This window comes from Chenopodium album, chromosome 27 (genome assembly GCF_948465745.1).
Source record: "Chenopodium album chromosome 27, dcCheAlbu1.1, whole genome shotgun sequence".
NCBI classification, from domain to species: Eukaryota; Viridiplantae; Streptophyta; class Magnoliopsida; order Caryophyllales; family Amaranthaceae; genus Chenopodium; species Chenopodium album.
Genome location: NC_137860.1, coordinates 28,940,245 through 28,955,405, shown reverse-complemented (window position 1 = coordinate 28,955,405; position 15,161 = coordinate 28,940,245). Strand labels below are relative to the sequence as shown.

The 15,161-nt window shown below is 33.0% G+C and overlaps 2 protein-coding genes and 1 long non-coding RNA gene across 3 annotated transcripts; 1 reads left to right on the top strand and 2 right to left on the bottom strand.

Annotated features, from left to right (window-relative positions):
- Positions 1 to 1,687: 1,687 nt before the first annotated feature.
- Positions 1,688 to 5,227, bottom strand: LOC145621255 (uncharacterized). The gene is made up of 2 exons (XR_014108368.1): positions 4,889 to 5,227; positions 1,688 to 2,083 (listed from the first exon to the last, which is right to left on the bottom strand). It is a non-coding gene; the product is annotated as an uncharacterized LOC145621255 (long non-coding RNA).
- A 1,366-nt stretch (positions 5,228 to 6,593) lies between these two features.
- On the top strand, positions 6,594 to 7,037 carry LOC145619960 (EPIDERMAL PATTERNING FACTOR-like protein 1). The gene is made up of 2 exons (XM_081674633.1): positions 6,594 to 6,690; positions 6,781 to 7,037. Exons 1-2 carry the CDS (start codon positions 6,594 to 6,596, stop codon positions 7,035 to 7,037), a joined length of 354 nt encoding a protein of 117 aa, XP_081530759.1.
- Positions 7,038 to 10,707: 3,670 nt separating this feature from the next.
- LOC145621364 (26.5 kDa heat shock protein, mitochondrial-like) lies at positions 10,708 to 14,206 on the bottom strand. Its single transcript, XM_081676096.1, has 2 exons — positions 13,903 to 14,206; positions 10,708 to 11,151 (listed from the first exon to the last, which is right to left on the bottom strand). Exons 1-2 carry the CDS (start codon positions 14,204 to 14,206, stop codon positions 10,724 to 10,726), a joined length of 732 nt encoding a protein of 243 aa, XP_081532222.1. The 3' UTR covers positions 10,708 to 10,723.
- Between the last annotated feature and the right edge of the window lie 955 nt (positions 14,207 to 15,161).

Below are 15,161 nucleotides of genomic sequence, written 5' to 3'. Positions count from 1 at the left end.
AAACAAAAGATTTTGCCAAGTGCTAACGAGCTAACCGTGCAATTGAATCGAAGGTTTGTCATAAAGTGATGGGGTTACCTTTTGTTGATAGTTCAGTGTCCACTTCCACAGTTCCACTACCTACTATTATGTATTTATGTTTAAGCTAAATTGGACCGTCAATTTTATAATATGGTAACAATGTTACAGGAATATAACTTATATAAGAACATAATTTCATTTATTGTACTTACTTAGATGTTGATTTGTGGGTCCATATTTCACGTGATTTAGGTAGATTGTAGACGTTTGTGCTTTCATGGGGTCATTGATCTATCTTGTCCACTTTTTGATGCTATGATGATTGAAGTTGTTTGTGTACTTTTGTTCCATTTCTTACATAGACCCGAGTGTATTAAGAAATTATATTTCAATACTCAAAGTTAAGTCTTACCAATGAAGATGATCTACTCAAAGTAGCGCTGCATCTGCAGCGCATATAAATCGAAGAATTATCATGTACAGCACCCTACTATTGTACACAACTGGATAGTACTCTGTATTTCCAACCATTCATGTATTGAAGTAATTGAACACATTTGTCTTTGAGAGTTTTCCAGTTTAACTGTAACTAAACATGGAGAATGTGGTATCATTTCATGGATGTACCGAGTTTTATGCATATAATCTAAAACATAGGCCCATTGGCCCCGTAGTATAAGGGCTCCTTACATGTTCAGAGTTCTGATCAAGTCGAAACTGACAGATCGGTTTCCTCATGTAGTTGTGTGAGGCGTGGAGGGGTGTACGATCATTATACATACAATGAAGGTGGAGGGTTTTCGTACCAAGGACCTAATCTACTCAAATACTTATGAGTTATGACCACAACTAAACCACTACGCATGACCTCATTGGTGGATTGTGACCTTGGCAAAGCATTGAGGCTGTGACTCGTAACTTGGCAAGAATGAATCACATAATACACAATCACCTAAACCTAGCAGAACCATAGTACCATACATTGATTCAGCTTAATATTAGTCTAACTTCTATAACCAGCAAGAGCCTACAAGGTTTCGCCACTGCAGACCTGCAGTGGTTGTAATAACTAAAACTTGGACTTCTGATTCACTCTTATCAGGCCAATTCTTGAAGAAATTACCAGAAACAGAGTCATTGACTAATGAACTCGACTCAATCACATGTGAGCTTTGCGAATGAAAAGGCTGATACATATTCTCATATACAAGAATTTCTACTAATGCATTTAGCACAGCAGCACAAGGCACGACTATGATATGAGTCAAAACTTATTCGGTTATTTAAGCAGATAAAAGTGACGCAAGGGCCAAGGGTACATAGTATATACAGCTGAATAACAAAAGCAGTTCTACATAAGACCCCGAAAATATAAACCATGCAAGACACATGCACCTCAGAAGTCAAGCAGTGTTGAGATACCAGCATTTTGTCCTTGCAATTTTACATGTGAATGCACCATTTCATATCCTTCACTTAAGTTGACAGAAAATGGTTTACATACATGAATTAGTACTATAAGATAAGCAGGACATGGGCTAATGTGAAATTTCACAAGAACAAATGAAAGCTCAAGCAGGGCTTTATCCAACTGTCAAATATCAAAATTCGCTCACACACTTTCTCCTATAGGACTGCTATATCAAAATTTTGATTAATTGATGACTGAAAAGAAATTTATAGGTTCATACCAACTTTAATATATCCCCTGAATGATGAATTATTCTATTTCTCTATCACAGCCTTCTTCATGCACAACAGCACAGTTGTAAACTTGTAATTTTACATCTTCACTACACTAACAGAAACATGCAGGCAGAGTAGAATGGACAGAAGAACCATCATGAGTATATAAATTATATGTATCTTTAGTGCTATTCTACGCTGACTATGTACACCCAAAATTGCTTACACAGTCACTTTCTAAAACGATCTTTCTTGTTCCCTCCTCCTGAATTTGTCCTATCCATAGCAGATGCCCAGAAGAACAGCGATATCCAGAAAAAAACAGCAAAAAAAATCTGCAATTTGTCCCATAGCCTAGACAAAGTTGCTGCAACACCTGGATCAAGCATAATTTAAATTTATGCATCATCAAAATTTCCATAGGAACTTAAGTCATGTGGTCTTTCTTTTGGTTATTACGAACAATATAGGTTACTCAAAAGGTGTTTAATCTAAATCTATTTCCTGGTTAAATTAGAAACCTCAAGAGGTGAGATCGAAAAAGTTTCACACAAGTAGGTATATTATACCAAGCAGTTCCAACCTTAAAATAAAGTCCAAAACACATTTCAGCAATGAAACAGGGGTGAAGAAGCTTGCTACAATGTGGATTGCAAGCAAATTCACAAATAAGTTAGTGTAGATACGTTAAAGTTAAACAAGGGTCTTTTAGCACTATAAGTTCCACAGTGATGCTGTAGATGTCTTACAAGTCATTTCTATCCACAACATCCAGCTTTAGAGATGGGATTATGAGAAATTTTCATACTAGAGCATGATTAATAAGTTATTTCAGGTGTAATAAGTTCAGCTAAGTTCATATGTTTAATCAGTTCTGATAAGGGTTACCCTAGTACAAATTTCAACTAAAATAAGTTTTAATAAGTTCAGATAAGTTTAGATAAGTGAAAATCAGATGAATAGAACGCACCCTAAGTTCACCGAGGCCAACAGATATGTAAACACAAGGATTGGTGATCACCTCAGGATTATCTATTTCCTATGCTCGGGTATTTTCTCATTTCAACAAACTCCCACATGCAAGGCTACACCCCAGTTTTTTATCCCAATTTCCAGAAGTCAATTTTATGAGCATGTTAATAATTTTGATGCAATAATATCTGATTATCGAAAAATTTGCCAATTACAGCCGTTAAAAGTACCCATTTTGCAAGTTACAACCATTAAAGTTTATTTTTGCAAATTACAACCAAAAATGTCACACAACATATTAAACTACAACCAAAATTCGATTTTCGGCCACTTTTACCGTATATGATGTCATTATATCAATTCCAAACTATTATTGGCTAGGGGTTATTTTTTATAACAATAAATGATTAATGATGTTATATTTTGATGAAAGTGGCTGGAAATCGGATTTTGGTTGTAATTTAAAATGTTTGATGACTTTTTTTTGTTGTAATTTGTTAAAATAAACTTTGATGGTTATAACCCGTAAAATAAGCACTTTTACTGGTTGTAATTGACAAATTTTCCCCATTTATCTCTACACTATTTACTAATACTAGGTTAGACCCCGTGCCATGCATGGAAATTTTTAATAACTAATTTTAAATTAACATTGTATAAGTAAATTTACATATGTGAATATTATGATGGATTATAAAATAGCCTATTTGCCAAGTAGATCTTTTAAAATATGCATTTGATTGTGGAAGGAATACATGCATACATCAAATATTTTTATTTATGTAAATAAGAAATTTGTTTTATATTTAAGTTTATAATTGGCAATAAATATTAGGACGGATCAAATCTTTTTATTTATGTATTTGTTTTTTAAATGGAATTTTTTTAAAACAAAATTTAAAAATATAATCGACACACCAGGAAATGACACGTGTCATTGCTGGTGTGTCTTTTAGTATATAGTATTGATGTTCTAATAAATTACACTATGTTTGGATAGGGAAATTCGGAGGGAAGTGTGGGATAGATTTTCCTTTATTAAGTTAGCAAATGAAAGAGGTGACACAAATGGTGGAGAGGGATTAGAAACTAATGACAACTCAACGTAGAGATTAGAAAGGAAATTGAGATAACAATCCTCAATAAAAGTTAAATGACTATAATTTTCTTACTAGTCACACCTACCCACCTATGACAATCAATGAAATTCCCTCCTCTCTCTTGAAAAAGGAAAATCCCCCGATTTAATTTAGGGTTTTCATCTTTACTCACCTCAATCACTCTCACTCACTTGCATTTAAGGGTCTTTTTATTCAACCAATAAGATAATTTACTACAATTGCATGCATTTCTATCTATTTGTTTGTTCTGATCTTGTGTCAATTCAACTAAGTTGCGGATTCAATATCGTTGACAGATGAGACTCCACAATAGTTTTGCTTAATCAACATTAAACAAAGCTACAATCTGCCATCGACAGTGGATTTTCTGCCACTATACTTTCGGTTTCCATTACAATGATCACTTTACCTTTGTCTCTCCTCTTTTTAGTTTCTTCTAATTAGTTCCTTCCCCCTACCTTTTCTCCTCTTCTAATTAGTTCTTTCCCTTCCCCTCTCCTTTCATTCCTTCACCTCCTATCCATTTCCTTTCTCTAAAATTATCTAAAATAAGTTAAATACGGAGTAATAATCAAGTGAAAAGAACGCACCCTCAATGCGCCTTTCAATCGGAAATAACAGTCACATACACTCTTATGGAATGTATAGAATTAACGGATGATCTTATACTTCAATCAATCCATATCCTAAATTATGAATGGCCGAAACAATATGACATCATAAAATTATCTTAGAACATCATTCAGGGTTTAGGGTTTATGATATCACTTCCAGGTTAAAATTTTTACCATTTCAACAACCTAAAAATTAATTTTTTACCTTTTCAACAACCTAAAGATTAAATTTTTACCATTTCAACAACCTAAAAGATTAAATTTTTACCATTTAAACAACCTAAAGATTAAATTTTTAACAGAAAATTACAACATTCAACACAATTCCAATTAATTAAACAACCCTAAAAATACACAATCATGTACAATTACCAAACAAAAGAACTAACAGCCCATTTAGTAGGCGATAATAAATACAATACTCGAACAAAAAAAAAATGAACTTTCTGAAAATTGAAGTGAAGAAATTCATACCAGTGAAACGCTGAGGATCTTTTCCGGGAGGCGAAGGAGGTGGGACCAAGCTAGACCGGAGAATCGGACGGTTGGGCTTTAACGGGGGCCCGGGAAATGAACGATGGAGATGAATTGGGGAAGAAGGGCTACGATTAATTGAAGAAGGAAAATTGGGTGGTAAAGATAATAGTGAGCTTCTGATAATTGGGTAAAATACCCAGTTAGTGTATGAACTTGTTGGAGAAAGAAAAGCCATGAATCTTCCTATGTTTGGGGAAGAATGACTAATTTGGGGAAGAAAGATCAATTTTTTAGGAAACTTTTTTTTTTTTTTTTTTGTGGACTAATTTATTTTTGGTGTTAGATCTTTTTGTTAGGTGGCAAATGGCAATTGAACTAATATGGGTAGGCTTTGGATGATGAATTGGGCTAGGTTGTGGAAATTTGTGTTGTGTTGATGAATTGGGCTAGGTTGTTGAATTTCATATTTAACATTTCTGAGTCATGCTAGATCGTTATGCCCTTGTGTATCGCATCGTTGTTCGGGTCATTTTAAGGTTTATTCAAGACATTTTTGGGGTTTGGGTTAGATTTTGATATATGATATCAACACTTATTATATGGATGATTAACATGTGGCAATGGTTTGTAAAAAAAAAAATGTGGCTAATGGGTTATTCCATCTATTATCAAATTGAATTTATGATACAGGATTAGGGAGTATTAGGGCTTGTTCTCATACGTTGAAGTTTAGTTCTGTTTGTTTATAAAAATGTTACTCGTACGTGAAAAGTAGTTAGTGGGCTAACCAAACCCAATTTAGAGAAGAGTTTGACCACATACTTCAGATCAATAGGGTTGCATCCTAAATCCAATTTGGTATTAGAAGGAATAACTTTTATATTAGTCATTGTTCCTCTTCTTTTCAATGTGGCAAATGGCAACTCATGTATCGTAACTATCTTCACAAAACATACAATAGTCCTACCTAGTGTTAAAAAGGGGGGTATATATTTCATTCATTATGCTTAATTGATTAATGAATCTTATTTTCTTATGGTCATAGTGTTTGATGACCTCCATGCATGCTAATATTTCCTAGGTACATACACCTGTGATTAGTATAATAAGTTCGAGGTACCCCTATTAAGGGAACACATTTTTAGCTTACAATATTGTATTCCATCATTCCATGATACCCTATTAAATTTGAATCATTAGATCCACCACTGCATGTGAGCTAGGTTACGGATTAATGGGTTGCTTCTTATATCCGAAACACACACATACATGCACATAAAGTAGACCAATGTAAATCATTTAAATTACTGTATCATTTTATTTATCATTAAAAAAAAACATACATGAGTCAATTACTCATGATTCCCACAAATAAGCCAGCCATTAAAATCAAAGTACCACATTCCCAAAATCACAAATAATAAGTCAAAAAAACCTGAAAACTTAGATTATTGAGTCAATGGTCCGTTAATAAGTAAAATAGTGAAGAACTAAAACCTTAATATCGATCAAAACAATTGTCTCTCTTATAGGAAACAGCCTTAAACCCTTAAACTGAATTCTCCAACATTCATAATATATACTCTACTTCTCATCTTCTGCTCCTCTAATCCCAAACTAAAAAAAAAAACACTCTATTTTTCTCTCTCATCTTTTTAACGTCTTTTTCTTCACTTCAATTCCTTAGACTCACTCAAATATAATGGCTCCATCAACAATAATAACCCCACTACATAGGATAAAATTAATTGTTACTGCTACAATTATTATTTCTCTGATTATTTTCACTTCCAAATCAGGTAAATGTAATAATGTTCATATACTAATGTTCAAAATATGTTCATATCTATGTTATTGATTTATGTTTGTTATTTTTGTTAATGGTGTAGATGAGAAAGAGATGAATTTGTCTAGCAAAGAGATGATGGGCAAAAAAGCGGTGTTGGGTTCTAGACCTCCTAATTGTGTTAACAAGTGCTCGAATTGCAATCCTTGTGTCGCCACACTCGTTGTTCCTCCTCGCCATCAAATGAAAGATTTAATCTCGTTTACATCTTATGATGATCATTATGGGGATAATAATCATGATAGTTATTATCTTTTAGCATGGAAATGCAAATGTGGAGATAAGTTGTTTCAACCATGAATACATTAGCCCATGTAAGAGTTTATTTTTTTCTTTATGCAAGTAAGGTTAGTTATGAGTGAGTTAATGAGTTAATCCATGCATTGTTTTTTTTTTTTTTTTTCTTTTAGTTGTATTGACTATAATACTAATATACTATATAGTCTAGTAATTGTTCTTATTCTGATATATTGTACATTTATATATCAAAAATATATCTTACAAGTTTAAATAATTGTAGCCTAATTGTGTGTATGTGTATATATAACTTTATATGTTCATCTTATAATTAAGTTGTTTCAAAAAAAAAAAAAAAAAAGAAAAAAAAAAGAAAAAAAAATGTTCATCTTATAAGTTACTCGTTTTAATTAATTTCTTCACCATACTATGAGTATGTATATTATATATATGTTCATCTTTACATCACATTGAATAAATTGAATATCATCAATTTTTTTTAATTATGATCCAATTTAATTAAATTGTTATTAAACCTTGAAACATCACTAAAATTGTTATTTTTAAATAAATTACTTACATATGGTATATCATTTATTTTTTAGAATATATATGCAATATTGAATACGTTATGTGCATACTATATCAATAAAAAGTGCATGATATTGAAATATGCATGCATGAATGAAATAAAAAGATAAATATATGTATATTATACAAAGGATGGTGTACATTTTATCCATAGTTTTTAGACCAATTAATATTATGTACGTAAAAGCAACAACATTTTATTGGTCAGTGGTTTGTCAATCGATCTACAGGATCTTAACAAGATCACAACAACATCTATGATCCATTGAAGAGTCCCATCTTAGTTTATATATATGGGCATGTGAAATGACTTGTGATCATATTTGGCCCTTTTAATTTCTTCTTCATGTTTTGTAGTGTATATATATTCCAGTTTATGTTACATATACAACCTTGTAAAATAGGTTAGCATAAGTACATAATTCCCACACACCACTCCTTTTGCTATTTTTTTGGTTTCCTTTAATAGATTAAATATAAAATTTGAATAGCTATAGTGTACTGCGTACTTACTAAAAATCAAATTTAAATGCATCGAAAACAAATACTCCTCATCATATCCCTTATACATGTTTGTCCTACATTTTATATAAGGTTATCTATATATAAAAGATTATTGCCACATTTCTATATTATTATTTTGCATAAAATATGTGGATCACAATTTTACCGTCACATAAATTATATTTGACCTCACTACTTTTTATCTATTGTTAATTTCACTCAATTTAAAATTAATTAACAAGTAAAGTTATGAGGCAAACAATTGGGGACAGAGTATAGATAAAGCATAAACTTTGTATCTTAAGTTAATACCAATATGTATAGATTAACAAATAGCAACTACTTCACAATGAGACAAGGAGCTGAGATGTGATGAATTCAAACAAATGTTGCTATAAGTTTGTCTCCAGAAGTTTAATTTCCATTGAAAGTTATTAATCAAAAACCCTAAAAAGTTATGTGATCTGACATAAAAACAAATTAGTAGGTGATCTAAATAGAATTATGCAAAATATGTAAAGACATGCTCCCATTTTAGGGCATGTGATTTCCTTAAAAACAAATTAAAAGGGTTCAGACTAGGAAGCATTTGATGATTTCTTATTATTGACTCTTTGTAACTCATGATTAAATGCCAGTTAATTTAAAGTATTGAGAGGTGATACTTAGTGGAGTAATTAACATCAAAATCTTGTACACATCAGTTGCTCAGACTACTCTTTAATTTCTAAACTAGTGTGTAGCCCGGGCGTTGCACCGGTTGCTACTTTAATTAGACCTTGTGATTATTATTTACATTTATTTTCATGTTTATAACATAGTTTGTGATTGGCTTAGATGGTTAAATAATCATCTTTCTTATAAAAGGTTGGGTGTTCAAATCCCTTTATCGTCATTTTATTAGTATAGATTAAATAAAATAAAAACATGGGATGTTACAAAAATTTCTTACTATAAGGAAAAGTGATTTATTAAGTTAATGACCATTGGATTTAATTTTATTGATTTTTTTCCTCATATGCACCTTTCAAGATTTCTACATTGATAGTTATTTTATTGACATTTGACTGAATCTGACATTGAACATGGCAGATGGTCAGTACCTTGGCAACAAGAGAAGATGCACACTATTTTTTTAATAAAAAACAAAAATAAATTTTTTTTATAAAATATGCATTATTATTGCATCAATGGATACACCAATAATTAATATTTATTTATAATACTCCCTCCGTGTTTTTTTTAAGTGTTACAGTTTGACCGGCATATAATTTTAGGCAATTTAATTGACTTAAATAAAATAAGAGGTAAGTGTGGTAGTTGGAGTATTTAAAAATTGTAAAAGAAAGATAGTAGGTTAATAATTTATTGAAAAGTAATGAATGTAAGAGGAAAGATATAATAAAAAAAAGTAATAGTGGGTTTAAGTGGGGATCATGAGTGGAGAGAGATATAATATTTTTATGTAGTTTTTTGCCCAAAAAAAGGAAGTGTAACACTTAAAAATCACGGCCGAAAATGGAAAGAGTAACACTTAAAAATAACACGGAGGGAGTAGAAAATAAAATACAGTCTTGTGCTTCAACCATCGGCTTAAGCTTTGATTGAGTTGGTCATCTAACATGATAAATTATAGACTTATCCAAATTCCAAACATCTGGCAAATAAATTGGATACGTACATGAAGAGAAAAGCTGTGAGGTGATATAGTTAAAAAGTGAGGTCTGAGAATGGAATCTGGCATATTGCTAAATCAGTGACTGTTCATCAAATAAGCATACAGTACGTCAGGTTTTGCTAACAACAGAATTAGACTTCCCATTTTCTCGGGACCGCCTCTTGCTTACAATACACTTAACTTGATTTTTTTTTTTTTTTTTTTTGAAAGAACACTTAACTTGATTCATGATATGGCAAATACGTAGTAAAATAGTTCTTGATAAAATTAAAGAGAGTCTTAAAAATGATCGGGAATCCATATTGTTCTATTTACTGGGTAGGGGATACATATAGTCATATAGATAGGTGTATTTATCATTTTATGGGTTTATATACTCAAATATAAATTGTGATTACTTAAGGGCCTGTTTTGACACTGCGCTAAACTGAACTTTGGAGTTGTATTGAACTGAACTGATGAACTGTATAGAGCTGAAATGAATTGGTTATGACGAAAGAAGAAAATTAGAAACTAAACTAAACTGAACTAATTAGAGCTGAAGTGAACTGGAATTAAGCTGAAGAGAGCCATGTCTTTTTGGAACTTTAATGAAGCTTTAATGTTTGATAAACTACAGTGTTTGATCAATTGAAAAACACAAGTCCTTTTGTATGTAAGTCAATAATTTCTCCAGCAAATTTCAAATTGAATTGATCGATTTATTTAAGTCTGTTCATATTCGAAATCAAATCTCACTTCATGAACTCCAACTATGGTATTTGGGTACAAATCAATTTACTAGTAAAAAAGAAAAATGTAACATCTATTAGGACCATAGCCCAATATAACACGAGTATAGTACATTGATGTTGCATGTTGTATTAGATTTTAACATCCAACTTTAGGACAATTTAACATCACTAAACATTATTTCATCATACACAATTAAACATCACTCATTCAAATGAAAACAAACTAAAACAAAAGTCCCAAATTAGTTAACTTCAATCTCCTTAACATCTTTTCCATGAGACTCAGTTTTAGGTATAGTAATAGTGAGCACACCATCTTTTAACTCAGCCTTGATATCATCTTGCTTAGCATCATCAGGCAAAACTAGGCTAGTATTGTAGTACCCATAACTCATGAAATACTCATCATCAGACTCATCTTCCTCCTCCACCTTTCGCTCTCCTCGAATCTTAAGCACGCCATCATCGATGGTCACCTTAAGATCGTCCTTACTTAAACCCGGCATTTCGTAACGTAGCTTGTAGGTTTCATCTGTCTCTTTGAACTTGCCCATGAGTTGTGTGGGTGGTGCCATCATCATTTGTGTTGGTATCACATTTTCAAATAGCCTGTTCATGTTTTCTGCTGCTTCTAGTAGGGCGTTTTCAAAGCTAGGATTTGTGAAATTTTCTGCAAGAAATTAGAGGAATAGTTAAATTTAATTTGTGTTTCAATACAACACTAGTCCAATTTGCAAAAAGTACACATACAACTAGTTACACAAATTTCACAAAATGTCGCCCCAATTACCCAAATTTATATGTTGCGTGATAGAAATTCTACTGTACAAGTAAATCTATCTATAAATATTCTACAATAATAACCGCTGATATCATCACTGTCTACGTGTCACTTTCTTATCTAATTTTTTCCCGCCAAAATACAAGAATGATGTCTATTTTTTGGAAATTTTGTAAGAAAAAACCATTTATAACATCAATTTTGTTGGAAAAAACCTTATAAAAAATTTTTGGCAAGGAGAAACCAGTTTGTAAAATGTTTTTGTTGAACACAACCTGAGATCTCTAATCGCTCAATTAACCACTAATTTCACCTTAATTAATTTAATTACTCATAACTCTCACCAACTATTTAATAATTGAGCTAATTGCTAAACCATCCTCACCAAGTCATCACCACCAGGCAGCCCCCTCCCATGGTAGCAGCCCCGGCCCCTCCCATGGCGGCAGCCCCCTCCCCATCTCCAGCCGCTGCCTAGAACCCCTCACCCCCGGCGAACCGAACCCATCAACCCCTCTCTGCCCCGCCGGCGACCCCGCTCTGACCCAGCAATTCAAACCCAAAGCTCTTCAATCTTCATCTACTTCCTTTCAATTTCATCCTCTCTTTCTCTCTACTCCATTTCTACCCCAAAAAAATGCCATGCTCTGCTAAAACTCCACCACCAACACTTTCTCTCTCCTCCATTAAACCCACAAAAAATCCGACCCACAAAAAATCCCACTCAATTTAGATGAATCTTCCCTTGTTGTAGGCCCATTTCTTTTGAAGCTTGCAAGCGATACTATTGCAATTTAAGCGTTGAAATTGTTAGAGATCGAGATGTGCGGTTGAAGGTAATTAGGTGAACCCAGTTTGGATTTGGCAATGAGTCTTCATGTAGTTGGATCATGCTTTAGTTGCGTTTAGGAAATCGGAGGTAGGGTTCGGCCGGCGTGTGGACGCCCGCAGGGATGGGAGAGGGGGCTGCTGCCATGGGAGGGGGAGAAGGAGAGGGTGGCTGACTAGTGGTGGTGAGGGTGGTTTTTGTTTTTTTTTATAAATCAACCTAATTATTAAATAGTTAAGGAGAGTTATGAATAATTAGAAAAATTAAGGAAAAATTAGTGGTTAATTGAGTGATTAGAGATCTTAGGTTGTTTTCAACAAAAATATTTTACAATCTGGATTCTCCTTGCCAAAAACTTTTTATAAGGTTTTTTCCAACAAAATGGTTGTTATAAATGGTTTTTTCTGACAAAATTTCCCTACTTTTTTTACATTTTTAAGCTACCCTATATATCATTGCTTTGAAAATTATATTCAAATTGAATTTTAAATTTAGGTTTTCTACGCATATTATGCTATTTAGTTATTTATGAATAATTGTTAAAAATAGTTAAAAAAAAAAAAAAGGTAGCTTAATTAAACATCGCCCTCGAATCTCCAATTAACGCCCGAAAAATAACCTAAAATTACATTTTTACCCTTGTTATAATATAATTAAACTTGTCTGAACTTTACACTTTTACTCTCCCTAAAATTTTTGACCATTCTTTCTAGTAGAGCATTCTCGTGCATTGAAGCACCCTCCATTAAAGTGGGCGTATGAGCTTCTTCTCCACATGGACAATGATGGACTCCACCATTGAAGCACCACCATTAGCCCACCGCCATCACTATCTCCTCGCCAACCACCACCCCTAACACCAACATCCACCAGGCCCACCATAACCATCAGTGGCTTCTGAATTTTTATTTAAAAAATCTCGTATCCCGCAAGGGGAAACGCCTAAATATTTCGTTCCCACCTGCAGGTTACGAAATATCTAGGCGTTTACCGCCTGAAAATTTCGTAACTTGTAGATAGCAACGAATAATTTAGGCGTTTTCACTTTGCGGGACTTTGGGTTACGATATTTTCGGCAACCAACAGAAACTCAGCGCACCCCACCTAGCTTCTCTAGTCTCTACTACCCATTCCTTAAACTTTAATTCTTAATTTTGTTGTTATTTAAGGATTTCCAGTTTAGGTCCAAATTTTTGTATTTTATTTTTTAAGCAATTTAAGATCTTATTATTCTGCAATTATCAATCATATAATGCGGGATTGGTTATATGTTTAATGGATGAAAGCTCATAATTTTGTCATTTTTTATTGTTACATGTGTATAATGTATTAGAATGATTGTGTGTTCAATAGTTGAAGGGGATGAATGCTCATAAAGTCATAAGCCAGCTTTAATGGAGAAGGCAGAGGTGATTTTTATGGATGGGAGTAAGAAGGAAAAGGGGCAAAATGGTCCTTTTAATTTAATATGTGGGCGTTAGTATGAAAAATGAGGGCGATGTTTAACATAGCCCTAATTTATTGTTCCTAATTAAACACGAAAATAAAAGATTTTTAGGAAATGTATTTTCATGATTAATTTTAAAGGAATTAGGAAAATGGAAAACGTAGTTATCTTCTCTCAAAATGTGCTAAAGAACCTATAATTCATTTCTTATTTTAAAACCGGCACGCACAGGCTAACCTAGTAAAAATACATAACTAATACAGTACCTCCGTTTTAAATTATTTATAACGATTACACATTTTTTTCTCTCTACTTTATGTTTATTGCAAATAATATTGAACAATTAATTTAAGACAAAGAGTACCTAAAGGGTGAGTGTCACGAGTTCGATCCCTCCTCCTCCAAAGGCTAGCCGGCTTTCGAAACGGTCTAGGCAACAAGGACTTCCACCGGCTACTAATGTTACGGTTGCGACCGCCTTCATCACTTTGAACAGCCACTTCTTTACCCTCTGATCCAGCTGATGTTGATAGCCTTTGTAGAAGACCATACTTCCAACCATGGACTTGCACACCACCCAATCTCTCCCCAGTTAAATTACTATTATTAAAAACATTAGAAGCTGTTTTTTGGTGCAAATTCTTCAAAGCTAGTCTTGCAACTGCCATTTTTTCAAGAGAGAGTAAAACGATGTCGTTTTAGTTGGTAATTTAATTTATTTATTTTCTTTTGATTTGTTAGATTTGGTGATTGAGACTGTTAAATGAAGGTGAGAATATAAAGGGAAATCAAAGAAGTGTCGGAAAGTTTCTGGACATTATGACACGTCGTTTAGAAGAATCACTTTAACTAGAACTAAATACAAGCTTCATGTTGTTTCTCGAACTACTTTCTATTAAAATAAAGAGTGTTCGTGCTCTAGACTGTTGTAATCTATTCCTATCTTCTTATCAATGTTATCATACGTGCTTGTTTATTTTACTTGTCATTGTGCAAGGAATCAGTATTTGAGGGAGGGGCACATTAGTCATAGCCTATTAGTAGTGTCTTGAGGAATAAGTTAGAGTTTGTTATGATAGTTTTCTATAAATAGGACTCATTAGGAGGGTTAATAATGATCCAGAAAATTATTGTTAAGCTTGGCTTAGTTTTGGGAGAGCTACTCTTCCTCTCGAATGAAGAGTAATTGTGTTGTTAGATTACATCGATCTTCAATACAAATATCCGTTACTTAGCTTAAATTCTGCTTAATCATCTTCTTAAACTCTCCCTAATCTTTCTGACCTGAGCTAATTCCTAGCAAATGGTATCAGAGCAGTTCTGTCCTGGTAGATTCAGCCTCTGAAATTCTGTTTTCCTAGCACATTGCTCCTATTTAGACCTATCTATTCGGGTTAAAAAGTTGGGTTAGGATTACATGTTTGAGTCGTTTGGTTCAAGTGATTTGAATTGTTTGGGTCATTACAAAATACGTAGCTCGTACTCCCTCCGTCCCTTAATTAGATTCCTATTTCTTTTATTTATTACTCACATGATAGAGAGAAGTAGAAATCCAATTAAGGGACAAAGAGAGTACATCATTTTGTTTATTACTTGTAGATTAAAATGTTTCCGTCAAAGATT

Bases quoted from the DNA above. Each gene is read 5' to 3' on its own strand.
- LOC145619960 (XM_081674633.1), top strand. From the start codon at position 6,594: ATGGCTCCATCAACAATAATAACCCCACTACATAGGATAAAATTAATT. The intron at 6,691-6,780 runs GTAAATGTAATA...TTAATGGTGTAG, and splicing joins TATTTTCACTTCCAAATCAG to ATGAGAAAGAGATGAATTTG.
- LOC145621364 (XM_081676096.1), bottom strand. From the start codon at position 14,206: ATGGCAGTTGCAAGACTAGCTTTGAAGAATTTGCACCAAAAAACAGCT. The intron at 11,152-13,902 runs GTACTCTTTGTC...AATTTCTTGCAG, and splicing joins TCGTGACACTCACCCTTTAG to AAAATTTCACAAATCCTAGC.